The sequence below is a fragment of the Pseudonaja textilis genome, chromosome 3 (genome assembly GCF_049901715.1).
Source record: "Pseudonaja textilis isolate UNSWEBS1 chromosome 3, rPseTex1.2, whole genome shotgun sequence".
In the NCBI taxonomy this organism is placed as follows: domain Eukaryota; kingdom Metazoa; phylum Chordata; class Lepidosauria; order Squamata; family Elapidae; genus Pseudonaja; species Pseudonaja textilis.
This window is the reverse complement of record NC_141992.1, coordinates 94,927,900-94,955,546: the sequence shown is the minus strand read 5'-3', so window position 1 is coordinate 94,955,546 and position 27,647 is coordinate 94,927,900. Positions and strand designations below refer to the sequence as shown.

Genomic DNA, 27,647 nt, shown 5'->3' with positions numbered 1-27,647 from the left:
ACCGCTGCGCGAGGTTGAGGTCTTTTTAGCTAGCAGTCGCCTCTGTAGGTTGAGATCCTTGACCCCACAAACCAATTGATCGAGGAGCATGTCCTCCAGGTATGTTCCAAACCCGCAGTGCAGGGCTGCTGTTCTGAGGGCGGCCATATATTGGTTGATGGTCTCCTTACTTGATTGCTTCCTCATTCGGAACGTGAACCTCCTGGCGATTTGTGAAGGCCTGGGAGCGTAGTGGTTTGTGAGGATCTCAAGCAACTCGGACCACGGAACGCGTTTTTAATTCTCTCGGTGCCACGAGTGCTGCAGCGGTATCAGAACGGTGGCTCCGCAGTAGATTAGGAAATAGGATTTTTTCCGATGCTCTCCCGCATCCGACAGGCCGACCGCATCGATGTAATGATTGAAACGGTTCTTATACGATTTCCACTTCTCTTCGTCTGGTTTAAACGCCGGGAATACTGGATTGGAACTCATGGTGCTGGAACGGCTGGGCTACCCATGGAGAAATCTCTGGGACTACGAACGCTCGTGAGTTATTAGTGATATCAGCTCTGGAGAGGTTTTTTTGCTACCCTCTCTTTCTCTCTCTCTGGGTTACCACGTTGGCTGCTAGCCGTTGGAGGTGTCTTGATTCGCGCCAAAAAGTGGGCGTTAGTGACTCTCTACAGCGCTGTGCTGTGATTCCTACTGGCTCGAAATTCAAATGACACCCGTTTGAATTTGCGCCAAATGCAGAGCGGCTGCGGCTCGCAGCGCTTCACTTTCCCCGTAGCGAGGCTAACAAGCGGCTACAGACGCTTCTAACTATTTGACTCAGACCGCTTTCTCTGGCTGCGGATCTGCGTTTGCTCTTTTTGATCGCTCGTTTCGCTCTCTCTGGGCTGTAGATCGGTGGCTAGTGACTCAGCGGTTGCTGCAAGGTGCTTCTGGTAGCCATCCCATCCTCGTCGCCAGTGTTAAGTTTGAGCAATGAGAGGCTGAACCAGAGCATGAGTGCAACAGTACTTTATTTTACAAATAAAGGGCTGACCGTGCTTGCCAAGCCTGGAACTGGCTCGCAACAATCAGCAGCCAGTTGGACCCCGCAGCCTGCTTTTATAGCTGGCTGCTGGGGAGAACTGACCAATGGGAATGGGGGAATAACGCCCACACAAGTAAGTGGACCTGAGTGAGAACTCCTTGAGTCCTCAGGACATAACATCAACATTGGCCAAAGAGCACCTGGAACTTTATGTTCTATTAGTTATGTTCTGTTATCGCAGAATGAAGAACTATCCATTTAGAAATACTGTTTTACTGAATGCCTGATATATGCATATTTGCTAAACTTAGGAGGAAAGTGACCAATACCCTGAATCAATACCCTTCATTCCACAGATTTTTGAGCATTTAAATGAACATCACAGAGTGACAGAGGAAGCTAGTTGTTTTATGGCTGGGATTTTACTGTATCCATTTTGTATTGCTTTAGCTAAATCCTTGCTTCTCCTGATGTCCTTGGTGAAAAGGGAGGAAAAGAGAATGCAAACATCTGCTTTTTATAAGCCAGTCCAATCCTTCATAACTTGATCTTAACAATCATGAATAATTTTCTAGTCACAATGTGATGAAGCCTGGATTGCTGTGGCTAATTACACTTCTCTTTCTCCCTTTTTTCCTCCCTCTCTCTCTCTCCCCCTTCCCTCTCTCCCTGTGTGTGCGTGTCAACAAATAATGCAAGTTTGTTCTATCAGCAAAACACAACATAAATACAGCTCTGCTGTCATATCCATAAAGTTGTCACAAGTCATAAATACAGCCGAACACACGAGCCATTAATACAGCTCTTGGTCACATCCATTATTTGATGAGAAATAATAGTCTGACTTCTGAATTTAGCTTTAAATCATAAAAACATTAACAGTATATTGTTCTTAAAGCAAGAAACTTTATCTTATACTGGCACAGGGGAGTCAAACTTGATTTCATTGAGGGCTGTATTCAAAACCACAATAAATGCAAAAAGTCAACTGCCAGTTTAGCTTGTTTCAGAATATAAATAGGAAAAGGTGTCAATCTCCTTGGCCTCTTCTGATAAAATGTTTTGGACCAACCCTACTTGGAATAATGGAAAACAGCATGCAAAAAGCTAGTCTAGAAAGCCAGAATGGAAGAGATAATAGCCTGCCTCCTGGATATCCCTCCTTCTGAAATGCTGCTTTAGAGCCTAAAACCCCCAGATAGACATGTAGGTAATATTACACAAAGTTAAACCCTTTGCATCTGAATGGGAAATTTAAGCACACATCTAACTGAGGAGGTTAGTCATCAGTCATCATGTCAATTGTGCTCTATAAGGATTCATCCAGATTCATCATTCGTCTACATCACCGCACATTCTGCTGCACATCTGCTTACCACTTGACAGCATGAAACAAGCAGTGTATGATTAACCAAGTGAAGGAGAGTGGAACATGCTGTCAAAGTTTGCCTTCTTCAAACATACCATTTGACATTCTGCATGAATCAGGGTGTGTGTGAGCATCTAAAACAGAGGCACTCTTCTGAAAGCAGCTTGTATGAACTGGAATCTTCTTGCTGTAGAAGGCCAAAAGCAAGGAGAATGGATCATATTGGAATCAGAGAGGCTTGCCAGGGCAGCTTCACAGGAAGAGAGAGAAAGAGAGAGGGAGAGGGAGGGAGGGAGAAAGAGAGGGAGGTTATGTTCAGTAACCAACCCACGAGCTTGGAGAATGAACCTTCACCCTTCATCTTACAACCAAACTACAGATATTCACCTCTATTGCAGATCTTCCATAATTTTTAAACATAAGTAGGGGTCCTGAGAGAAAAATATTTAAGACACACTGACTGATAAAACAAAGGATATCCAGGATAATTTGATTAGGTATATGATCAATGTTAATTAATATAACTTATGTAAGTATTCCTTGACTTAAAACCATTCATTTAGGGATCGCTCAACTTATAACAGCCCAGAAAAGGTGACCCATGACTGTTTTTTACACTTACGATCATTGGCCATGTGATCAAAATGTGGACTTTTGGCAACAGATGCAATTACTTTTCCTCAGGAACATCCTTGCAATTACTTTTCCTCAGGGACATCACAGTGGGTTCTGCAAAGGAAAGCCTATGCCTATTGAGAGTGAATTCTCTGAAGAGGCTGCTCTGCCTGGCAGAGCTCAAATTACTTGGAGCAGAGGGAGCTAGCATATGGCTAAGGAGAGACCCCCCTGGCTGGAAGTATATTTAAACCTTCTTCATAAAGAAACAGCTGTACCTCCTTCCTCTTACTGATACTTCCTCCAAAACCGACTGACAAGTGTGTGCCATGTTTTATGACTGCTTACAAAAGAGGCTTTGCCTTGAGTGGTTTTTGTGGCACTCCAGGGACCTTAAATACCTTTTTAAAGAGATCACCCAAAAAGAGCGCCTCAAAGGCAAAGGTGGGGAAACGGGTTTGGCCAATGAGAAGGCGAGTTTGTTCTGAGCATCCACTCCTCATTGTCTCTGCAGCAGCAGCCGCTGCAGCCACAGGCTTCCACTAGCAGCCAAATTTTGGAGAGTCTGTGCCTCTTGCCAAAGAATCCAGAGGTGGCAACAGAAGTAGAAGCAGCTGCGTGGGGGATATGAATGGGACTCCTTCTCTCTTGGCTCAGGGAGAGGCTGCCAAACTCTTTACAAACTGAGGCTGGGGAAGGGAAGAAGGACCGGCAACTTGCACAGGCAAAAGTAGTCGTATTTCTCTGTCTCTCCTGAATCTGTGGAAAGTAAAGTTCTTGGGGGTTGGGGGAATAAGGGGCTTTGAAAAAAAGATTGATCTAATGCATTCTTCACAACTGGACTGGATCCTTTGTGATGCTTGAGGTGGGAAGCTGAGCATGTTGCTAAGGTACCAGAGAAAAGGAGATAAAGTCATGGATTTCCACGACAGTGCCTCCCTGCGAGCTGTAGGATTCCGTGCATTCCTCTTTTGGGTCTTCCTTGTTTTGCCTACCTGTGCCCAAGATGGAGTGATAGAACCTGAGCCCGCTGTGGAAGAAATCCCACAAGGAGCATCCACCTTGGCTTTTGTCTTTGATGTGACTGGATCAATGTACGATGACTTAGTTCAGGTCATTGAAGGTGCTTCCAAAATTTTGGAAACCTCCTTGAAGAGACCCAAGAGGCCACTTTACAACTTTGCACTGGTTCCATTCCATGATCCAGGTAAGGCAGCATTTTCAAGGGCTCTAAAATTGGTTATTATTTAGAAAGTAATAGTTGGAGATTTTTTTTCAGGTTTATTTTTTAAAGTGTTATTAAAATTAGATTCTCTCTCTCTCTCTCTCTCTCCCTCTCTCCCTCTCCCTCTCCCTCCCTCTCTCTCTCTCTCTCTCTCTCCCTCTCCCTCTCCCCCTCCCTCCTTCCCTCCCTCCCCCTCTCTCTGATGTAACAAATAAAAGGACCAGGGATGTATGAGGACAGGTTGTCTTCAAATAGTGTTAGATTATAAAAGACATTATAAACATTATAAAAATAGAGACAGTACAGAATTATTTCTATTAATAAAATAGTGATTGGAAAGAAACTCCCTAGAAGAAACTTCAAGAGACTTCCTTAATTAAATGAATGTAGCTTCTGTGACATATTAATGTGCCAAAATAGGTGCACTGTTTGGGAATTGAATTATGAATTGAAAACAGTTTATGACTCCAGAACATGGTTTTATTAACTGTAAATGGAATCTTTGGAGAAAATAATCCTAAACATCAGTTTATATTCAGTATACCAACATGTTATGGCATGTTTTCAATCAATGTTTTACAATTTTTTATTGTACATGAAATACCTTTTTTAAAGAAGCCCTTCCATCAGAATAATAACCATGAATCACATACAGAAGCCTTCGCTCGCCTGGTTTTTCCCGGACTGGGGATTTACAGTATAACTCCCTTCACCCTCAGCCAGACAACTAATAATGCCCATGGGAACTGTAGTCCTCTGGAAGGCTCCAGGTTGGAAAAGGCAGGATATGTTTTATATATTTTCCAAAAGCATGACCTTTAACACTCCCATGCTGAAACTCATTGTATTTCCCATAAAAAGTTCTTGGGACACAATCAAATTTTATGGCTGGTGCCTCAGCTGTCTCTTCATTGTCCTCCCTGCCTTCCTTCTACATACTGCTATTCATGCATTCTTCCTGCTTTCTCTCCCACTCCATAGCATCTGTTTTTTATTCTTTTCTTTAGATTTTCTCTTCTTTTGACAAACGTCTTTGCATGATCCTTCAAAGAAAGAGAATGCAGACTGTCCTAGGCTGGGGCATAGGGCAATAAAAGTACACAACCCACTACAAACACCAAAAAAAATGTATGTTTAAAAATCTGAATTTCCAGCTACTTCTTTCTCCTAAATTATTCTGGAATGAAGTCATCTGGAATTTGTTTGAGTTGTGGGAATGATAAAAGATACTGCTTTTCAGCTGTGACTCTATTTGCTCTTTAAGGAAAACGTAGTTATTGAATGGTGAAATTCTTAGTATTATTCATAAGATAATAGGGATGCATGCTTAAAGCTATTTTTCACTAGATGGCCTAGAGTTTTTCCCTCAGAATAAGAATTCATTTTCTTTCTTTTGTTTTCCTTTTTGTTCATATGAGGTACCAACATATTTGAGAGAAACTGCCACTGCAGTGCAATGCATACCAGCAGAGGGCCCAAAGGTCTAACATTGGAGTCCCATAGTGGTATTTTTAGATAACATTTTTTTATCCAACTTTCTTCCAGATTGCTAGGGAATTGGATGGGGTTAAACTGATTTCCATTTGAGCAACTGACAGTATTTAGTTGACATTGCCAGATCCTCAGATCCTAGGTGCTGAAACACAAACAGAATTTAAGACACATTAACTATAAGCTGGTTGTGGTGTTGTTTTTCCAAGCAATGGTTGTTGGGAGAAAAACAACTATGTTACAGGATAATGACTTGACCAATTTTTCCAGTTTTAAATATGGAAGGAATTACTAAAAAGCTTTAGTCAGAAATGTGAGCCCTACTTTTATTTATTGTGCTCCTAAATAATAACTCTTGCTCCGTCTTGTTAAACACATTGGATTTTTTAAAATTACTACTTTGTCAAGAAGCCACATGTTTCTTTATGTATAAACATAACTGTCATTACAAAGAGAAGAGCTTTTAATATTATTTTAAAGAGGGGCCTGGTAAGTCACTAGCTGCTATCTAAGGACAAAGACATTTCTTGTAAGATGTTCAAGTTGTTAAAATGTGCCAGCAAAGGGAATATTTTCATCATGAGCAAAACTTAAAGAGCAACAATAGCTCTTCTTCCTCCAACTTTTCCTTAAAAATAGTCAAAGAAAAACTGTTGAATGCCACTCACAATATGTACTGAGGTTTCTTTTTTTTTGTTAATGGTGTCTTGGAAATAAATAATAGCTGGATTCCTGGGATTAGGAACTAGACAATAAAGGGAAAGGGAATCTTTATAGACCCACATTATAGGTATTATGGAGAACATAAAAAAAAGATACTTTCCAAGATGTGTTAGCAGACATGAAGGCCTATTTTTCTGAGCATTAAATAACGATGCCCTTTGGTGGGCTTGCACGACTGCTTCAAAAACTGAGACTGATTGTTAGTGGTAGATTTTTTGCAAATAGCAATATTTTACTCAGACTGCTAACACAAAACCATTCTGTGGTGACTACAAAATATCAGAATTCCTGAATTTAGAAACAGCTGATCTTGGAGGGGGAAAATTTGACATGTCCTGATCTGAATTCTAGCAATGAGGAATTTTTGACATCAGGTGTTATAATACTCCCCTCATAAAATATCTCATGTGCCAGAAATTAAAAAATACAGTTAAAATACATTTTAAATGTGATTTGGATAATCTCACTGAGATAATTATACAAGATAGTTGAATTTTGTATAGCTTTGGAATTTCATGCAATTTGGCTCTTCTTGGAACAGAAAATCTTAGAGAAGCATCCAGATCTATCTGCTAGTCCTTTCTTCAAGCCCTTCAGAAACAGAAGATGCAAGACTAGAAAAATTAGCTGAGAGAAGAAGTATGTAACTGATGCAAAAATGTAAACTGAGGAATTTGTTGGAATCAAGACAGAGATAGTTGGAGAAAGACCCTAGAGCAATGGTTTCTTAGCTTTGGCAACTTTAAGATATGTGGTCTTCAACTCTCAGAATTCCCCAGCTAGGGTGTTTCTCAACTTTGGCAACTTTCAGATGTGTGGACTTCAAGTTCTAGAATTCCCCACCTACTGGCTTGGAGATCAGTTCCTAAGCCCTTTTCAATCAAGGCTTTGAAAGTGGCAAGGAGCCAGTCTTTTGGGTTTGAAGGAGACATATTCATGAGGGAAAATATTGGGAACACATGTTGATTGAGCTCAAATGCTGAAAGGCTGATTGTTGAAAGAAGGCTTTGGTGTTACTTGAGCCTCCTCAGTATGTTCTGATATTGGCAATATTTGTTAGGACATCCTGTGTAAGCTGAGGTTCTGCACATTCTCATTTTAATTTGGGTTGACTCCTCTATAGATTTGGTCTTGGACAAAGTTGCATCTTACTCCTGAGTTTCCAAGCCAATGTAAAGTTAATTGACAGCTGGTGGCAGTGGTTGGAATTTCCTGTTTGGAATTATTGTTTAATCAGGTTGATTATAATTGGTTCATTATATGCTCAGGATCTAGATTTTGTAACTGGAGAAAACCTCTAGTGCTCTGTTTCTTTAAAAAAAGAGGTTCTGGTGATTCTCCTGTCTCTGTTTCTGGGTTTACACAGTGTTAGAAGGGGAGGAAGAAGGGTGGGAGGAAGACAAATGACATGTGGGATACATCAGGGCTCAATGCACTCACATTTCCTGTTTATATGAGGCCACTGGATGAGGTCATTGGGGTCAAACATCTTTGGCATGCTGATGATACCCAGCTGTACATTTTAACCCCAGGCCAATCAGGTAATGCCTTCTAGGTCTTGTCTCAGTATTTGGAAACTGTAGGTTTTTGGATGGGAAGGAGTAAATTGAAGCTCAACTCCCATAGGATAGAGTGGTCACTGGGCTACCAACATCTGGAAGCACTCCATCTTTAGTTTTGAATGGTGACCGCATTGATCCCTTTGAGAGGGTTGCACAATTGGGGGATCTCGGATTCACAACTCATGGCTGTGGCCAAGAAGGCCTTTGCACAGATACAGTTAAGCCCTTGTGTGAACTGGGAGGTTCTTAAGACAGATGCACATTGTATAGCTATTTTCCAGTTATTGGAGAAATAAGGAGGTAGGAAAAAACCCCAATCTAATGAGTAAGCAACACCGAGTCCTTATTATATCTTCTTGTAATATACCTTCCACATATCTTGTATAAATTCCAAAAGCCAAACTGATTAAAAGTTTGGAGAAATATTGTTTTGTACAAATGGGAGAATATAATTTAATATAAGAATGCAATCGTCACAGAGTGGCATTTTTCATTTCTCTTTTGATTAATGGCTTAAATATTGGTTGGTGTGCTAAATAATTTTTTAAACCAATTGCCTATTTAAGAGCATCTCAGAGTGACTGTCTCTGTAATTTAGTGCTGGCAGTCTTTCTGGAAATCTTTGGAAAGCTGAAATGAAATGAAGAAATGTAGTTTGTGTCTATTTCCTCAATATTAGATAAAGCTTAAGCAAAAAAAGACAGAAGAAGGCAGAGAATTGTGTAAAGTATGCATATGCCAATGTTTATGTATAATTCCTATATCAGACACTGAATTTGCTGTTTTGGAAAGATGAGGGATGCATTGCTTCTTCTTTGTTACTTGACCTGTATCATCTCTTCCTGACACTCCACCTTGCGCTAGGAAAGGAAGAGAGGGAAGAGTAATCAGGAAACTCTGAATAGTGCAAGTAATAGTGCTTCTTCTCAACTACCATTGTTTCCATCATTCCTCCCACTTGTTCAGTGTAATTCAGTACTTGCTGGAGGTGATATATCCAGAGGTGGGATTCAAAATTTTTAACAACCAGTTCTGTAGGCATGGCTTAGTTGGTGGGCATGGCTTGGTGGTCATGTGACTGGGTGGACGTGGCTTGATGGTCATGTTATTGGCTGGGCGTGGCCAACTCAATATCACTCACATCAAGACATGCATCTCCTCACCTGGCCTCTCATGACTGTGGGGGTGCTGCAACAGTCGTAAGTGTGAAAAATGGTCATAAATCACTTTTTTCAGTGCCACTGTAACTTTAAATGGTCACTCCATACAAGCAAAGTACCAGCAAAGGAAGGGGAAAAAAACTCCAGAGAAGTTCCTGAGACAGGAAGTCTAGTCCTGCCCAAGAATGTAATAAGGGTTAACAGAGAGGCAGTTTCTGTAAGCAATGCCAGAATGTTTCCTTCCTGCCTTCCTTACAGGATTAGTCCAGTAATTTCTTCTAAAAACTGGTTCTCCAAACTGCTTAGAATGTTAACAACCGGTTCTACTGAATAGGTGTGAACTGGTAGAATCCCACCCCTGGATATATCACCTTTCATGAGCTCTCCCAAGGCTTTGAGATACTGGTTTTTGCTCAAGCCAGCACTAATACAACTTTAACCGATTGGTTTAACTTGATTCTGTATATATCCTGGACATACGAGGATAATGATGTTGATGATTTCATTAAATTTCTGTGCAGATTCTCAGTCATCCAGGTCATGTTGTCCCAAATCTTTGGGATTTCATTAAATTGATTATAACTACCCACTCCAATAAATTCATAGGTGGCTTTCAAAATCTAACACTAAGATAAATCAGTTTAAAATAAAACAGACCAGACCCAAAACAGCAAATCAAACAGCTCCCCCCACAAACATATTAACTTCAGTTCTCTGATCAAAGCCATATTTTAAGGGATTTTTCAGAACCCAATGAGAGTAGGTGTCTGTATCTATAGAAGATGCTGTTCTAGAGGGTGAGAAGCATAACACAAAAACACACTCAGTCTCACAAAATGCCAACTCTTAGTAAAAGGGAACTAGAATGCACTCACTGTGTCTGAACATATTAGAGGTGCCTGAACATACCAGATGGCCAAAAACAATGGAAGAGAGATGGTCCCTCAGATAAACAGGCCCTATGCCATGAAGGGCTTTAAAGGTAACAACCAGCACCTTGAATTGCATCTGGAATCCAACTGACAATCAGTACAGCTCATGTAGCTGTGGTGACAACTGGACACAGTGAGAAGTGCCCAATATTGTTGAGACCACTGCATTTTGAATAAGCTGCACTTTCCATACGGTCTTCAAAGGAAGCCCGTGAGGATTCTTACAGGAATGAATTTGATAATTGGAATTCATTTTGAAAGCTAGCTTAATAGTTTTGAAAGCTAGCTTAATAGTTGCACAAAGTTATTTCTCAACCATACACTGCTCAAGGGAGATGGCCTATAGAAATTATGACTGATTTGTATTCTAGTTTCACACAGAGTTTTAAAAATATGGGAGACAGCAAGAAAAAATGAAGTTTCTTCTTATTTAAGAAGACGCCACATTTAAAACCACATTTTAAAGCATCTTACCCAGGCAACATTTGCAATTGCCTCTGTGCTTTAAAAAATGGAACTGGTATGTCTTCCTTAGCCTCCATTCCAGTTTCCTTCCTGTTATGCTATGTTGTGTTATGTTATGTTATGTTATGTTATGTTATGTTATGTTATGTTATGTTACATTATTTTATTTTATTATTTTATTTTATTTATTTAAAAACTATATTCTGCTATTTGGTCAACAAAAGCTGTAACAGCAGCTCGTTAAAATACTCTCCACAGCTATACTTACATTCTTACTTTCCATCTGTTTTGACTCAGCATCTCTCCAAATTCCAGAGTTTCAAAATACAAAATGAGTCAATCTATGCAAGCTAAACTTTGTCACATTTTCATAATTTCTTATTAGAGCTGCATTGATTGCAAAGGTGGGCATTAACTCAGAATATACTCCTCTGTACAGAAAGAAAGTATCTATAATAATTTTAGCTACGGAATGGATTTGTTTTAAAATGATTATTTTTATTTTAGATTATTTAAACCTGTGCACAGAGAACAAGCCAGTATTTTAAGCACCTAAACATTCTGAACAAAGAGAACAAAAAGTTAGATACACTGCACGGTGTACACTTTAATAATGTAATTCGCTAAACAATGTAACTTAACAAATAGTAGAAGTAGCCTTTATATGGAAGAGATCTGAATGATTTTAATGATTTGTGTGGCCTTGGGTCTATGTGTAAAAGATGACTCATTTGGGCTGCAAAAATCCAGATGACCACTGGAAAGAGTTAAGAGGGTTTTTTTCTTTAATTTTCTTTGCTGACATCATATGGATTTTTAAAATCCAGTATGGTAGACCCAGTTGCAAGAAAAGTAAAGACCACATGTTAGAATAATGTGGAGCCTTAGATTCTAGGCAGTGGTGGGCTGATACCGGTATGAACGACGATTAGTTGGCCTCACCCACCTGCCCCCGCCCTATCCTGTCTTCCATTTCCTTCTTTTGCAGCTCAGCTGATTTGCGCGGCAAAGTGGATTACTGCACCCCAGCTGTTCTACTTACTGGGGAAGGCTAGAAGGTCAGCTGGAGAGGTTCAAATGGGTGTTTATTGAATACTGTATGCATGCGCGAAGTGCATGTCTGGCATGCACACAAAGTGTGCACTCACAGAACTATTTGTTAAACTGGTTGTAGCCCACCACTGATTCTAGGATGAAAAACTGCCTGGACTTAACCTTTTTCTCTCCCCATCTTCAGTTCTCACTTCTGTTTCAGGGAGAAGAAGATCTGCAACTAGAATGCGATCATATTGTTTAAATTAGTGTTGGGCATAGAAAGGGCTTAGTGTGGCAGCACAGAGAGAGTTAAATGTAAGCAGGAAGCCCATTGTAATTTTTAAGGCCTAGGCCACTGGTTAGTTTTCATGAGCTGCAATATCTCAAGGGAAGCTGAATATTATTGAAACGTTTCCTGCATTCCCTTAAGCTGCACAATGGAATGCTGAAAATTGGTTTGGCAAAAGAATTCTTTTTTAAAAAACAGTCAAGTTTAGCTGGATTGGCCTGATTGTTTTTACTAACAATTGTTTTTGGAAAAGAAGAAAGAAATAAGTCATTTGGGGAGAAATGAGATTTTTTTTTTTTTGCAATTTCAAATGAAGAAAGGTAAAAAGTCATTTCATTTGCAAGCAGATCATGCCTTAAAAAAACCCAAACCAACGTTTTGCATGTTGACAGCTCAATTTGCCTCACTTGCTTAGCTGATTCTTGATGACTCCAGTTGATTGGAATACTCCTAAAAGATGTTGGTTTTGAAAAGAATCAGAATGTTCCTAGCTATAGTAATTTACAAATACTGTTTCAAAAGCAGTGTTTCTCTATAGGGGAGTGCATAAAAAAAATACCTTTCTTCCAAGTCATTAAAGCAACCATGTCTTTTCCCAGGTAGCTGCTTCATGAACTTTGTAGCTGCTTCATGAACTGCTCCTAGCTGCCTCCATACAAGTGTGGATGTACAGTTCATAGTGAAGTAAACTATTTTAAAGATTTTAATTATACATAGGTGGTCTATGGAGCAAAACACCACTTTTGAAGAATTTGCATAATTCCACTGCACATTTGATATTGCAATAATCACCCATTAATGAATCTTTGTGATTCATCTTGCAGTTTGTTAATGATTATGAAGACATTATGCTAAATAGCTTGGTTGAAATTATTGCAGTGCTTTCAGTTAGTGAAATGAAATGGTATGGTTAGGATCCAGTTAAATTTAAGTGGTATACTTAGGATCCAATTAAATTAAATGCTAAAGTAAGTCCTTGGTTATCAAAAGAAAGCAAAGCTGTGAATACCTCTTGAATTATTTGCTTTATATTTTTATCCAGTGGATTCTCTTGCCTTTGTTCACACTTACCAAGTTCTTTGATTGTAGATTCAATCATATTTAATTTCCTTTGCTTTTGCCTCTAACATTGCCTGACAGAAGTGACACCATATTGTTTGCTTTTGTTCCTCCGGTAGTAGAATTAAAGCATTAAAGTTTGAATTATAATTGTCCATGTGTTACATATGATTTTAATGACCTCTTATCACTCATTTTATGTACTAAAACAAGAAATGTTTATGTTGCTTTATCCTCAGGCCAGGAGAGTGGGATCACAGTTTTTCTGGATTTGGAAGCAATAACCACACAATATGAAAACTTATTCCAAGGCAAAATAGAAAATAGCACAATAGCATAATATGAGACAGCAATATCAAACAATATGCAGGCATACTGAAAATATAATATAACCCAAGAGAATAATCAAAGAATATTAACAGAAGATATTTAAGATATTCAAAATACTAAAGAATATTAGAAGATAAAGGAAAAAAAAATATTACATTCCTTCTGCTAGTCAGAGAACCCAAGAGAGATAATGATGGGTGGATCCTTTCAAAGCCAGTCATTCATGTCTCTGACTAACACCCTTCTAGTATCATCACAAACATTCTATATACATTTATCCATGAATCATTAAATAGTCAAGGAGATATCATACTTGGCTCGGTACCAAACTGTTTGCTAATCATTTCACTTATTCTTGACTTCCACTAATGCTTAATTTCCAGTATATATTACTCTTATTGCATTCAGTAACCAACTTCCAACTTTGTATTCATGCAAACATTCCAGAATTCAACTTTACTTTGTAAAGCAGCTGCATTAATACTTCAATATTTCTCCTGTTATATTATATTATTTCCCTGTTTTTCAACATACTTCCAGGTGTTAATGATTTTCTTGCCAATTTTTTTTTTCTTGGATGCTTTTATACTATCCATCTCACCATCTCCTTTCTTCCCCCATTTAAAACTTGAAAATTCCCCTGCTCTTGCTTCTCTGGCTTCCCAAATTTCTACTTAAAAACAATATTTTGTTTATATAAAAGTGCTTTGCATTTTTTCAGCTTCTTTTAATCTTAACCCTTTCTTGCTCTGTGTTCTTTAAACTTCCTTTTTCCTACAAATACATTATACAATATCTTGTGTATTGGTTTTTCAGCAATCATCTGCTTATATGCTTTTAAAAAAATCTACAATCCCTTTTGTTCCTTGCTCCAACATGCATTTTTTTCATGCTTCCCATTAGCACAATGCCATAGTCTTCTATGTGCACTCTGTTATATAATTATTTTAATTATGTCGCAACATTTTAATAATCTTAAATACTTTAAATAATATTTTATTATTACCTCAGCTTGCTTTACATTTTTTGCATTCTCAGGTCCCTTTCGGAATGTTATATATTTTTCCCGCCCACCAATTTAATTCATGCATAAAGTGACACCTTCACTTCTCTGCCTCTACTCATCAACTCTGCTCCATATAATTAAATATATTCATTTAGATGTAATACACATTTCCCTAGTTTTACAAAAAACCACAACATATACACTTTTTTTCTTCTTTTTTTGAGCCTCACCAACTTTTTCATTTCCAGAGTTGGGAAATGGCTCTCCTTCAACCACATAATATTCGTCACAATTAAGCAGAGTACATCAATATACAGTATAATGGATTAAAATCAAGCCATTGCCTAACTGATGATAATGATGCTTGCTGTGTTAGTTATTCCTAGTATATTAATTTAAGAGTCTAACTCCATCCTCCGAGAAGGATACTTCATTCTAATATCATCATAGAAATGGCTACATTTTGTTGCCTCCTGGGCCAAAGGGCAACCGGTGAGTAACGAATCACAATACTTTGTGCTGAAGCTAATGGCCAAGAATGGCAAATGCTAACTGATTTATCTGCAAGAACTTTAGATTCAGAAATAAAAATGATGCCCATTGCAACAAAAATTTTGAAATCCATAGACAATCAACGATGCCAAATAAATTCTAGATGAAATATAAAGTTTAAGATAATCAGATTATTAATTTTTTCAAAGTCCTCGTACTTATAGTATATTTCTTTTTTTATTTACGACTATGAAGAATAGGAAAATGTATAGAATGTGTTAACAATGGCATGTGATAAGTAAAATGTGTCTAAAAGTTACAGGGAGAAGAAAAGTGAATATGACACAAGATTACTATCTGGATGGGAATCCTGTATGCAGTCTAATTTGTAATTCCATCCTTGGGTTTTACTTGGTTGATGGAATCTTGGCATTCATTGCCAATATTTCCTAAATTTTTCTTACTATGGAAAGCAGAAATTTTTATCTAATGACTGCAAAAATGAATATATTGGTACTTTCAGGCATCAGTCAACAATTCAAAATATTCACAACTCTATTTTATGAGATTAAATGCAATCATCACCAACTAAGATAAAAAATGGAAAAGGAAAAAACTACCCTTCTCTGGTCAGTAAAAACAGTCTCCTATCTGTATTAAGATATTTTTCCTGCAAAAAAAAGCAAAAAATAATATTTAATTGTTATCATCTGTTCCACAAAGTTGTTCAGTGGCATGGAGTATTTAAATAAGTGCATTACAGGTTGAGGCTATCCATATCAGATCTTAGAATCAAATAAAACGATTACAAAGAATAGGAGAAATTCTCGGTTGACTTTTGTGGGGGAGCTGTTTGTATGCAAAGTGGTAGATGACAAGTCTGGATTCACCACCACTCTTTAATTGCAATGCAAGTGTTAATCCTCAGAGAAAGTTCAGCGTGGAACACAGCTATTTTGTTAACATGATTTTCTAGGAGTCCATTTTGGATAATGGAGAATTTGAGAAGTAAGAGTTCCCCTTTTACCAAGCATTTTCCTTCCCATCAGATAATCCTCTGGCAATGCCAGTTTGCTGAGTAACATTGTTTTCTGAAAAATTAATGTAAGAAATGGATAATTGGTATTCATTATATCTTTGCTGCATTTTGTGAGCACATCACTGGAATAAATGTGGGGATTTTTCAGCTGAGACAGCAGTTACACAACATATCAACTTTACAAAATCTTCTGGCACTTTAATGTTTCACGCTTCCATGAATTAGAATGGATTTTATGAATATTTATATGTCATAACTAAATTTTATAATATTTTAGGGTGTCACAAAACTGTCTTTTTGTCGTCTAAAAATTATAATCTGGCTAATCTGATAGAAGCTGGTTTTCCAAGTTTTTCTCTTTTTTCCTTTTCTAGTATTTTGAGCCTCTGTGGTGCAGTGGTTAGAGTGCAGTACTGCAAGCTATTTCTGTAGCCTGCTGCCTACAATTTGGCAGTTCAAATCCTACCAGGCTCAAGGTTTACGCAGACTTCCATCCTTCCGAGATGGGTAAAATGAGGACCCAAATTGTTGGGGGCAATAGGCTGACTCTGTAAACCGCTTAGAGCACTATAGAGCTGTAAAGCACTATAAAGTGGTATATTAGTCTAAGTGCTATTGCTACTTTATTTAACAAACCCCTGATTTTGTAAGTGTTATACTATAGAGGCGCTAGGGAACAGAGTCCTGCTCTAATCCAGCTCTTATTTTCAAACCTATTTTAAAAGTTTAACTGTAGATATAGGTTGAATTTTGTTACACTTACAGCCTTTGTCTATGGGAAAAAGTGTGTGCATTTAAAATATAGATTGTTTATGAGCCAAATAGAAGTTCCATTAGTCATGTTTTAAAGTAACTGTCTAGTTTAGCTAGGAACAAAAATATCAAAGGGAATCACACCTTTCAGGCATAAAAGTGAAATATTTCTTTGAAAATATTTTTTTAAGGAACTGGCGATCTCCAGGGGATTCAAGGGGTTTGAGTATTTTTTCTAATATATCTTAGGTTTGCAGAATTAGCTTGCATAGCAGGATGTGTTCACTTAACATGTGCAGGGAACATCTGGAATCTCACCCATGCATGTTTTTTTAGCCACAGTCGGTCTATTAGTAATATTAGTTTTGGCACTGATTTTGTGTGTGGAGGCAGCATTCACAATTAAAGTATTTTCTTTTCTTTGGGGTACCATATATACACACAGTGATGAGGCAATTCCGTTCCCCTTGAAAGATTAGCAGGCAAGTGCATATATTTGGAAAAGGAAGTTCTTAAAAAACCAGATTGGATGTAACAGTATATTAAATGGAAAAAGTACACAAAATAATCTTATATAAGATTCCTTCTCCATTAAAGAAGAGTTTTAGTGAGTATCTACTTTTGGAGTCAAATTCCTTTTCTCTTGTGTTGGGATTCTTGATGTTATTTGTCTCTTACCTGTTTGGCTTGCCTTTCTGCAAAATTGGTAGTTTCTGATCGGTTCTGCTCATCCCAACCACCATAGCTGCCATAACTGACTCAGACTTTCAAATCATCCCAATGCAGATGTTTGCACCATGTAGATGTTCAATCATGTAGATGTTCATTCTGCAGGTAATAATATGGAACTGAACGATGGAAAAAGCATCTCTAAAATTGTGGTTGTCTAACTTATAAGGCTTGTGCCTTTTCCTCCATAAAAGTTGTGACAGAAATAGACTATGATACTGGCTTATGAAATGAGGAGATATTTCACTCAGACTTTCCCAACTGATAACAGGTCTGTTTCATTGTACTTTGCTCAGAAGTTGTTTTCAGGTGAAATAGAGCAGATTCATAATGTAGAACAGGGGTCCTCAAACTTGGCAACTTTAAGACTTGTTCTAGGAGTTGAAGCCCACAAGTCTTAAAGTTGCCAAGTTTGGAGACCTCTGATTAGAAACTTAAAGCTTTGCTATCACGAGGTGAGGAAAGTATCATTAAACCTTTGGATAAAGAGGAATTAGAAGCCATTTAATAATACAGTGGAGAGACCCAGGGCCTGTTGTGGTTAGCCGGCAGCAGGTGCAGATGGATGAGGAAAGCAAAGACTCTGATGAGGGGCCAGGACCATCACGACTGCTGCCTTCAGAGATTGGACTGCTGCTTTCAGAGATTGTGGGGGCTGGCGGCAGTGATGAGGAGGTTCCCGAGGAGCCTGTGCCAAGTGCATGTGGATGAAAGATTGCTTGGAGGAAAGAACAATTATAGCAGCAGGCGACTCAGGAGTAAGGCTGCAAGGTAATGGCCCCTCCCTCAAAAGGATAAAAGCCAGGTTTGGAAAACCATTCTTTGCAGATAGCAAAGAAGCTCTGAAGCTCAACTTATGGACATCTTAGTTCATGTTTGGAGAATCTTGTAAATTAGTTCTTATCTCTGGGTTTTTGGCTTCATTGACAAACAACTTGGCAAGGCTCTTTCTTGTCGGAGCTAATTAGTGGAAAGCAGCCTTTTATCTATAAAAGAACACAATTTATTATTAAACCTTAAAAGGTGGGGGCTGCTGCCTTTGTCTGTGTTTGCTCTTTGGGAACCCAGCTGGGTCAGAACAGGGCCATAACTTTCATATACAATACAATGTGATAATATTCCATATTAATACAAGTAGAAGAATTGGCAATCTGGTGCCTGTATTGTGTCTAGGTAGCATCTATCTAATATCCCTCCTCCCCAATTTAGTAACATTTACAATAAAAACTAGCAAGGTTTTATTCTGACTTAAGATTTTACTATTGAAATATGGTGAAATTATGAGTTAGAATATAACAGATTTTGAAACTGTCAGATGAAACCTTGGGGGTAAGAGCAAAGAATGAATCAAGCCTCTTTTTTTATTTAAAAAGGACTTTGATACCATTGTGATTGCATATTATGCACTTTAGTCAATCCCTAAAATTTTTACCATCCTCTGAACTACAACATTGTTGGCACCTCACACTATGCAGAATGCTTCATTCGGTAGCACTAAATGTGTAGCATTAAATATCACGGTACATATCTGGGGTAATATTGAAGTTGATCTGAGCAGAATCTCTTGCCTTTCCTATTCTTGTCAAAGTAGGAATGAAAAATGTCCAGGAATCCAGGACACCTTAATTTATTTCTTCTTTTCCTTTGAGATAAAAAAATTAGTATGTCACAGCTGCATAATTTAGGACTTGATAAAGGAACACATAAAGTCCTGTAACTTAAAATGTGCACCAGCTTCTTTGATGTGGTTCCATACAAAGTGATTAATCTTTTTCACAATATAATGGCCAGCCTGCATTAAGAAAATGAATGCTAATTTTTCAAGGTTAGAATGATTGAAAAATATATTTTACATACCACAAGTTATATTCTTATGGAATGCATGGATTCTCTGGTTGAATGAACAATATTAATGTTGTACATTCCAGTTCTTTATTTCTCACTGGAAAGGATTTAATCTAGTGATATTCCAGATTGCTTACATTAAAGCATTCCATTTGCAATGTTTTAATGGTTAGAACATTGCAAATGAAAGATTTCATCGTAATTTATATGGGCTATCACTAAAATAAATTCTTTCCAGTGAGCATAAGCAAATTGGAAGGCACCATGGTCACAGGCAATTAGAAACCAAAATCTGCATCTAGATGGGTCAAATCTTCATACACTTTTCAGATTGTAATGGTGGCATGTAACCAATCCCTCAGTTTCACATGCATTTTCTAGGACAATCTGTTTCCAAATTTTATTGGGAATAGCACCTAAATAAGGATTTGACATTATATCCATTTATTTTGGGATTGTTCAAGTTATTTTGTTACTGTCCTTGCAATGTAGGAATTACAGGAATGGAAACCCCAAATATATAGAATTATATGTTATATAGAAATATATATTATGTAGAGAGAGCAACAGGAAGGATTACTAATTTAAAAAATTTAAAAACAATTTTATTTACAAATTTAAAAACATACAAATTCAAAAATACAGAAACAATAAAATGTGAATAACACATAATTCTTTACATTTGTTATCAAATTTGGTAGTCCTGAAAATCAGTATTGGCTAGTACTAGTCACATCTTCATTTGTTATCACATCCTAAGCACTAAATAATTCACAATATACTCTATTTATTTTCACATTGGTTTATAACTACTCTTCTATTACAAATACATTCATGTTTTTTAACTAGTAAACAAAGAAATATTATTTTAAGTGTAAGCCTCTCCAATTGGGCACACTCATACGTTTTCTGAATAGCAACCTGTATCAGTGGTACATTTGGGTTCTTCCAATATTGTGCTAGTAAAATACGTGCCGCATTTAATAAATGGATGGTCAGATATTTGATCATTCCCCCCCCAAATAATTCCGGTTTGATCATTCCCCCCTAAAATAATTCTCTTTGATCATTCCCCCCCAAAATAATTCCAGTTTCCACTCCAGCCCACATTCTATAATTTCTTCTATCCACGTTTTTATTTTTAACCAATATTTCTTTATCTCAGGACAATGAAAATATGTACCAAATTTCTCTTTACATTTCCAATAGCAAGGATTGGCTGTCGGAAATATTTTGGCCAATCTAGAGGGTGCCAGATGCCATCTGTACATCATTTTGTATAGATTCTCCTTGTGTGCTACTGATTTGGTTAGTGTCAGGTTTTTCTGCCAGATTTCTTCCCAGGCATCCAGATCAATACTATAACCAACTTTTTTTTCTCCCAAGCTAACATAGGGCCTTTCACAATTTTCTCGGTCATTTCATATTCTAATAAATAATTATTTATTTTTGGAAATCAAACTTTTCTCAGGGTTTAAAAGTATTTTATCTAAATATGTGTCTTTTACCTCAATTCCTTATTCCTTTATGTCTTTGTTATATCTCAGTTTTATTTGAAAATATGACCAATTATCAATAACTATCTCTTGTGATTCTAGTTCCTGTTTCATTTTAATTCTTCCCTCACTATCTAATATTTGGTAATATTTAAGTTTTTTACTGATGTCCATCGTATTTAAGTGAAACATCGCCTCCATCATTGAAAACCACCTCGGGATTTTAGTATAATGATTCCTTCTTATATCAGTCCAAATTTTAATTAAAGACTTTTGGAATACATGTCTAGTAAAATATAGATTATTTTTTCTATTCGGGTTCCATAAAAATGCATGCCAACCTAGCTGTAAATCATGTCCCTCCAATTGTAAAATCCTATTATTCCTTAAATCAATCCAATCTTTTATCCACACTAATGCCACCGCTCTATAATATATCTCCCAGACAAGTAGTCCGAATCCACCCTTGCTTTTATTATCTTGTAAATAAGTTTTTTTATCCTTGTTTTTTTCTTTGCCCAGATAAATTTCATCATAATTTTATCTAAATCTTTAAAAAAATATTATCTAGTAATATCAGAATTGTCTGAAACAAATATAGTATTTTAGATAGAACATTCATTTTGATTGTTGCTATTCTACCTAATAATGAAATTTGCATCTTATTCCAATTTTCCAAGTCCCTTTCAATCTGTTTCAGTAATTTGGTATAATTATCCTATCGCAGATTTCATATTCTAGCTCTTAGCCAGATTTCTAAATATTTAATTTTATTTACAATTTGTAATCTCGTCTTTTCTTCCAATTTTTTTGGTTTACTATTTGTTACGTTTTTAACTAGCATTTTGGTTTTTTCCTTATTGATTTTTAATCCTGCTAATTTATTGAATCTATCTATTTCATTTAGTAGAGCTGGTCCTGAGTCTATTGGATCTTCTATAACAAAAACCATATCATCTGCGAAGGCTTGTAATTTATATTCTTGATTTTTAATTTTAATTCCTTTAATTTTTTTATTTAATCTAATTCTGTCCAGCAAAGTTTCCAAAATAGTTATAAAAAGCAGAGGTGAAAGCGGAAATCCCTGTCCGACCCCCTTCCTTATGTTTAACGATTTGGTAATTTCTTCATTTAATAATTTGTGTGGCATAGATTGCATTCAACATTTTTACAAAATTATCTCTGAAATCCATCAGATTAATCTGCTTTTTCATAAAGTCCCAATTTAAGTTATCAAAGGCCTTTTGTGCATCCAGGAAGACCAAGGGCACTTAGCTTCCTGGATGCTTTTCATAATATTCCAATATGTCTATTATTGTTCTTGTGTTATATCTGATCTGCCTCGTGGGAAGGAATCCATTTTGATCCGGGTGAATTTTATTACTGAGCATTTTCTTTAATCTTTCCGCCATTACTGCCAAAAAAAAATCTGAATTTAAAAAGGGATATTGGTCTGTAATTCTTTATTTGATTGGCATCTGCACCCTCTTTCGGAATCAATGTTATGTATGCTTTCTTCCAAGATTCTGGTATTTTGGCTTCCAGTAATACCCCATTGCAAACCTCTAATAGCATTATCTCTAGTATATCACCTATCTCTTTATATAGCTCATTTGGTAGCCCATCTGGGCCTGGCGTTTTGTTTATTTTTTGTTTTGAAATTGCCGCCTTTAGCTCGTCTAAAGTTATTTCTTTATTCAGCGTCTCTTTTTTATCCTCTGATATTAGATAGAGAGTTCCTTCTTTCAAATATTCTACTATTTTATTTAAATCAACTATTTTTTGTTTGTAAAGATCTTCAAAGTACTCTCGTACAATTTCCTTTTTTTTCCTCCTGATCTGTCTCTATTACTCCATTTTTATCCTGTAATTGATATATCATTCTTTTCTGATTTTCTTTTCTTAATTTATATGCCAGCCACCTTCTGGGTTTATTTGCATGTTTGAAATAATTTTGTTTTGTGTATAATATTTTTTTAATTAGTTCCTCTTGATCTAAAATATTCATCTCATGTTTAACTAATGCTAGTTCATTTCTAATATGCTCATCTCCCGGGGTTTCCATTTGCTTTGTTTCTTATTTTCCAATTTCTCTATTATTTTTGTTAGGCCTTTCTGCTTTCCCTCTCTTTCTTTGTTTCTATTTGCTATATAAGCTATTGATATTCCCCTTAAGTATGCCTTCATTGTATCCCATATGTTCTGTAATGAGGTATAGGAAGGATTACTTATATATAGTAATTATCCAATTTATTATCTGGATAATAGAGAGTTTTATAACCCAGTTCAGCTCAGCAAAGCTAATTTGTTTCTATTTGAAAACCAAGTCTTACTGATTTTACTGGAGCCCTGAATAAATATCAAGATTACAGAAGAACAATACCTGAGGTTACTTGTGCAAGAATATAGACTAGTATAAAATTCTTTATTGGTGAAGTGTGATCGGATGCACAAGAAATTTGTCTCCAGTGCATAAGCTCACAGTGTACATATAAAAGCCAGTAATAGGTCATAGATCATAATAATAGTTTCAATCATTAATTGTAAATTACAAACAACAATTGATAAATCATAAAAAACCAAAAAGAGAAGATAGTAGGAAAGATGAGACAGTGCTGTAGTTATTATAAGTGTTCAGCAGAGGGACGGCATAGGGAAAAAAAACATCTTTATGTCTGATTGTTTTGGCATGTAATGCTCTATAGCTCCTGAGGGAAGAAGTTGAAATACATTATGTCCAGGATGTGAGGGGTCTGTAGATATTTTCTCAGCCCTCATTTTTGTTAAGTTTTTTATTTTATATTCTTTATACATATCAATATGTGAATGGTGTGATACCTGAGTATCATACATTTTGATACAAATAAGTATAATATTATTGCTCCCAATTATTACATTTCATTTTCATTATTTCCTATTACTTACACATATCTTATACTTCCGCCCTTCATTTTCTAAACCTCTCTCTTGTTCTTTCATATATCTTGATATATTAATATATATGTACTATTGTTCCCCTCTTATTTCTATCTCTTTTAATTTTAATTCCCCCATATCATTCTAATATTCAAATACATGTCTTTTAAATCATATTTTCCTTATTTATGTCTTCCATCTATATGTGTTAAAATTTCATCTTTCTTTCATTAATCAATATCTCAATGTACATTTCTAGTACCAATCACAATCATTTAAACATTTAAAATACATCTATTAATGTTCTTACCAATCATCCAATCCATATGTTTCTACTGTTAATACACATATATACATTATAATATATTCTTTCATTAATCTAATCACTCATTGTTTAATTTTATCATTTTATTGCTAATCATATTTTATGCATATTTAATAGTCATCATTCAATCTCTAATTTTCCAATTAATGCTTAAGTTTTATTCATAATTCCCATATTTCACTCTTCAAAAACTGTCATGCCTTTGTCCGAATCTGATTCTGAGGAAGAGGCCAAGCACCTGATAGGGAATGGGAGTGTGGCTCTGTTGGCTGTGGAAGAAACTGGGGAAAGGCACAGTCCAGCTGGGCAGAGCAGGGGAGAGGTAGAGCAAGGCAGAGGGAATTCAGAGGAAGATCCAGGCCCACCCCCTCTTCATCCAGGGTACACAGGGAGGAACCAAGAAGGGAGCAACATGAGTTGTGTGGCTTACGGGGGAGGAAAGGGTCCTGATTCCCTTCATTAGCTGCAGCTGGGAACGCAGTGTTTAAAAAGGGAGTTTGCGCACAGCAACTTGTTGGGAGCAAATATCATGAATTGTCTGGTATCGTGGAGGCTTATCTGTGTTCCTGGCATCTTCCCAATTGTGTGTGTTTTGTTGGCCTTCAAAGTCTGCAATTCCTTATCCTGCCCTGTCAAGTTAATTGCTGCACCATGGTTTGTGTGGATTTTTATTTACAGTTTATATGTACTTTGTTTTTGGACTGAATTTCTTCCACTTAAAGACTATTCTTGGGAAAGTTTTTTTCTCCAGCCAAAGGTAACTGGATATCGGGGAAAAATTTGGAGGTATTAAAGGAACTTTTCTTACTTATGTGACTGTGTTGACTTTGTGCCACGCCCCGGGTTATCACAAAAGCCCTCTTTTTGGTTTGTGCAGTATTCAGATCTGGAAGAAGATTTTTGATCTTCTTCTAATATGACATACTTGCTATGAGTAGAAGCTGGGAGATCTAATAGGTCTCACAGTTAACCATGACAAAAGGAATATGACTGCAAATACATACAATCCATTTATAAGGATGAATCTCAATTGTCCCTGAGGAAGTTTACCTGCTGTAATTATTCTCATGGTTCAACTGGAAGAAAATTGGAAAGCCACTGATTATAAAAGGTTTAATCCCTTAGAACCATGATGGCAAACCTATGGCACACATGCTGGAAGTGGAATGCAGAGCCATTTCTGCTGGCACATGAGCCGTCACCCCAGATCAGGTCCACTGCGCATGCGTGCACACCTCCCACCAGCCAGTTGATTGTTGGGTAACTGCTGCGCATGCATGGGGAGCGGGGTGCATGTGGGAGATGCGCATGCATGCGCAGAGGTGAGTAGTGTATGGGGGTTCATGCATGCATGCACAAGGGGCAGGGGAAGTCGTGCGTGCATTACATTATGGGTTCAGGCACATGCACATGATGCACTTTCAGCACACGACAATGAAAAGGTTAGCCATCACTGCCTTAGAACTTTATACAAGATGTTTAACCATAAATGCGCTTTGAGCAGACTTCACAGAGAGAACTTTTCATAAGAAGAGCTGTACTGTTATATTTTTTCTATTATTGCAGTAGGAATAAAATGCTATTGTTCAATTGTTTATTTGTAGCACATTTATAGCAAGTTGTGATGGTTAAATCTGGAAGGCACATAAAGGGAACTTAATGATTCTTAGAACTTTATACAAGATGTTGACGCGATTGGGAACAATGAGCACAGAACTCTCAGGTTTAATTTATATGCAAGCAAAAGTGGCAAATATTGTCACATATAATTTCCAGAAAGCAAATGTTAGAAAAAATTGTGAGATTAATAGAAATATAGAAGAACTCAGAACATCATATTAGAATGCTTGGTATATATTAAAGTTACACCAATAGAAGTAGATTCAAAACAGTATCACCAAATTAAAGGGGTTCTCAAGATAATGAACAAAAAGGACAAATATTCAAATATAGAGAACAAAAAGGTAGAAGACATTTCACTAAATTTTCCATTTTTGGAATATGTTACTAATAACATTAAGATTAACAACCAGCATAAAATTAAATAATCAAAAGCCAGAAAAGATCAGTGAATGAAGTTCAGGCGTGCACTAGAGGTAGTATTCAGCAGGCTCTGACCAGTTCTGGAGAACTGGTAGTGGAAATTTTGAGTAGTTCAGAGAACTGGCAAATCCCACCTCTGACAGGCCCCACCCCCATCTATTCTCTGCTTCCTGAGTTCCAGCTGATCAGCTGAGTCTTCTTTTGTTGCCCTGCACAGGAGAACAGAGCTGGAAAGCAGGTTAGTGGGTTGGGGAGGGAATGGGATTTTGAAGTAACTTTCCTCCAGGAGTGGGGAGGGAAAGGAGATTTTACAGTATCTCTCCCCTTCCATGCCTACCAAGCCAAGTCCACCAAGGCATGCCCACAGAACTGGTAGTAAAAAATTTTTTTGAATCCCACCACTGGTGTGCATGCCTGCATTTGCATATGTTTTAGATGCAAAAGATAGGCACATATCAGTGAATGGATATTTTTCAAGGAAGGAATCTGAAGAATTGATGCCAACACTGCGGATTTCATTGTTAAGTTCTAGAAAAGAGCTCTGCTTCTCAAAAAGAGCATCAATCAAAATCACTAGGAAGATAAAAATATTCCATTACAGTTAACATTGCAATGCGTGGGCCTTATTTAGAAAAAAAAACCAAGCAAGAGTAGACATAATAGGATGTTCTGCAAGGATTACGTGCTATTGCTTTCCTGTCCTGCTTGTGAACTTTCCATTGGCATCTGATTGCTACTGTGGGAAAACAGCGCTGGAGTAGAGAATTCTTCTCACATTCTCATGTTAGTTTATTTAGGGATTAATGTGACTAATTGGTAACATTCCTCAATAACAAGTATTGGATTATTATAATACTGGAATAAAGAAAGAGATTGTAGCAGCTGTGTGCCCTTTGTGCAGAGGACAGGCAACTGCTGGGAGATTGATAATTGCATATTGTCTCTCGGAAAGGCCATTCACTGAAAGTGCTCTTCCAGACAGCCATAGCAAAGTGTTACCTATCAAGCTTTGAGCCAGTAGAAAAATAGGCCAGCATAAACTGCATTTTTCACATTGCTGCTCTCTTTTCAACAAGACTAACAAGGCTGAAGAAGGCTGCTTTTGTGATACACCTATTATAAGCAGTGTTGGTGAACCTTTTTGGCACCAAGTGCCGAGTGTGTGTGTGCATGTGGGGGACCACTAGAAACCAGAAGATCAGCTCCCCAGCATGTGTGTGCAGGAGTGCAGGAAACTGTGAAAAGGAGTGAGTGGGAGGGGTGCGGAGGGGAGGGGCAGGGATAATCAGAGGTGTGATTTGCCACTTCTCCAAACTGCACAGAATCATAACTGGTTCTATCAAACCAGTCCAAACCGGTAGAATCCCACCCCTGCTCTTTTGGTGAGGAGGGCCAAGGATCCTCTGCAGGGTCACTACAAGGATTATATTCAGCATCTGACAGATAAAGTGGCTTGGATCTGCTTGGAGTTGGACTCTATTCATGCTGGCCTTGTAGAGAGAATTGGGGCATAGTTTTGCCAATTTTCTGGCTCATATTCAATATGGTTATTCCAAGGAAATGGATAGGGTCTTTGGGATGCTGACCCCTATCATTTGTCTTCTGGGAACTGATATGTGATTGGGTTCAAGTAGTAGTAAATACCAGGTAGTGATATTGTAGCTGCCTTGAAGAATGCCATCACTGGATTGACTAATACTGGAGAATTTTCATTTTCATTTTTCATT

General features: G+C 37.3%; 1 protein-coding gene and 1 long non-coding RNA gene across 3 annotated transcripts in view; one reads left to right on the top strand and one right to left on the bottom strand.

Annotated features, from left to right (window-relative positions):
* The first annotated feature begins 3,380 nt into the window (after nt 1-3,380).
* The window catches only part of HMCN1 (hemicentin 1), a 253,333-nt gene continuing 229,066 nt past the window's right edge, over nt 3,381-27,647 (top strand). For both annotated transcript variants that reach the window (XM_087930424.1, XM_026703203.2), the window contains exon 1: nt 3,381-4,212. In XM_087930424.1, the coding sequence (XP_087786550.1) occupies nt 3,885-4,212 (328 nt within the window). In that variant the 5' untranslated portion in view covers nt 3,381-3,884. The remainder of the gene's footprint in view (nt 4,213-27,647) is intronic.
* Nucleotides 8,845-27,647, bottom strand: part of LOC148126217 (uncharacterized) — a 37,295-nt gene continuing 18,492 nt past the window's right edge. Inside the window, exon 3 of the long non-coding RNA XR_015742995.1 lies at nt 8,845-8,866. This is a non-coding gene — a long non-coding RNA (uncharacterized LOC148126217). The remainder of the gene's footprint in view (nt 8,867-27,647) is intronic.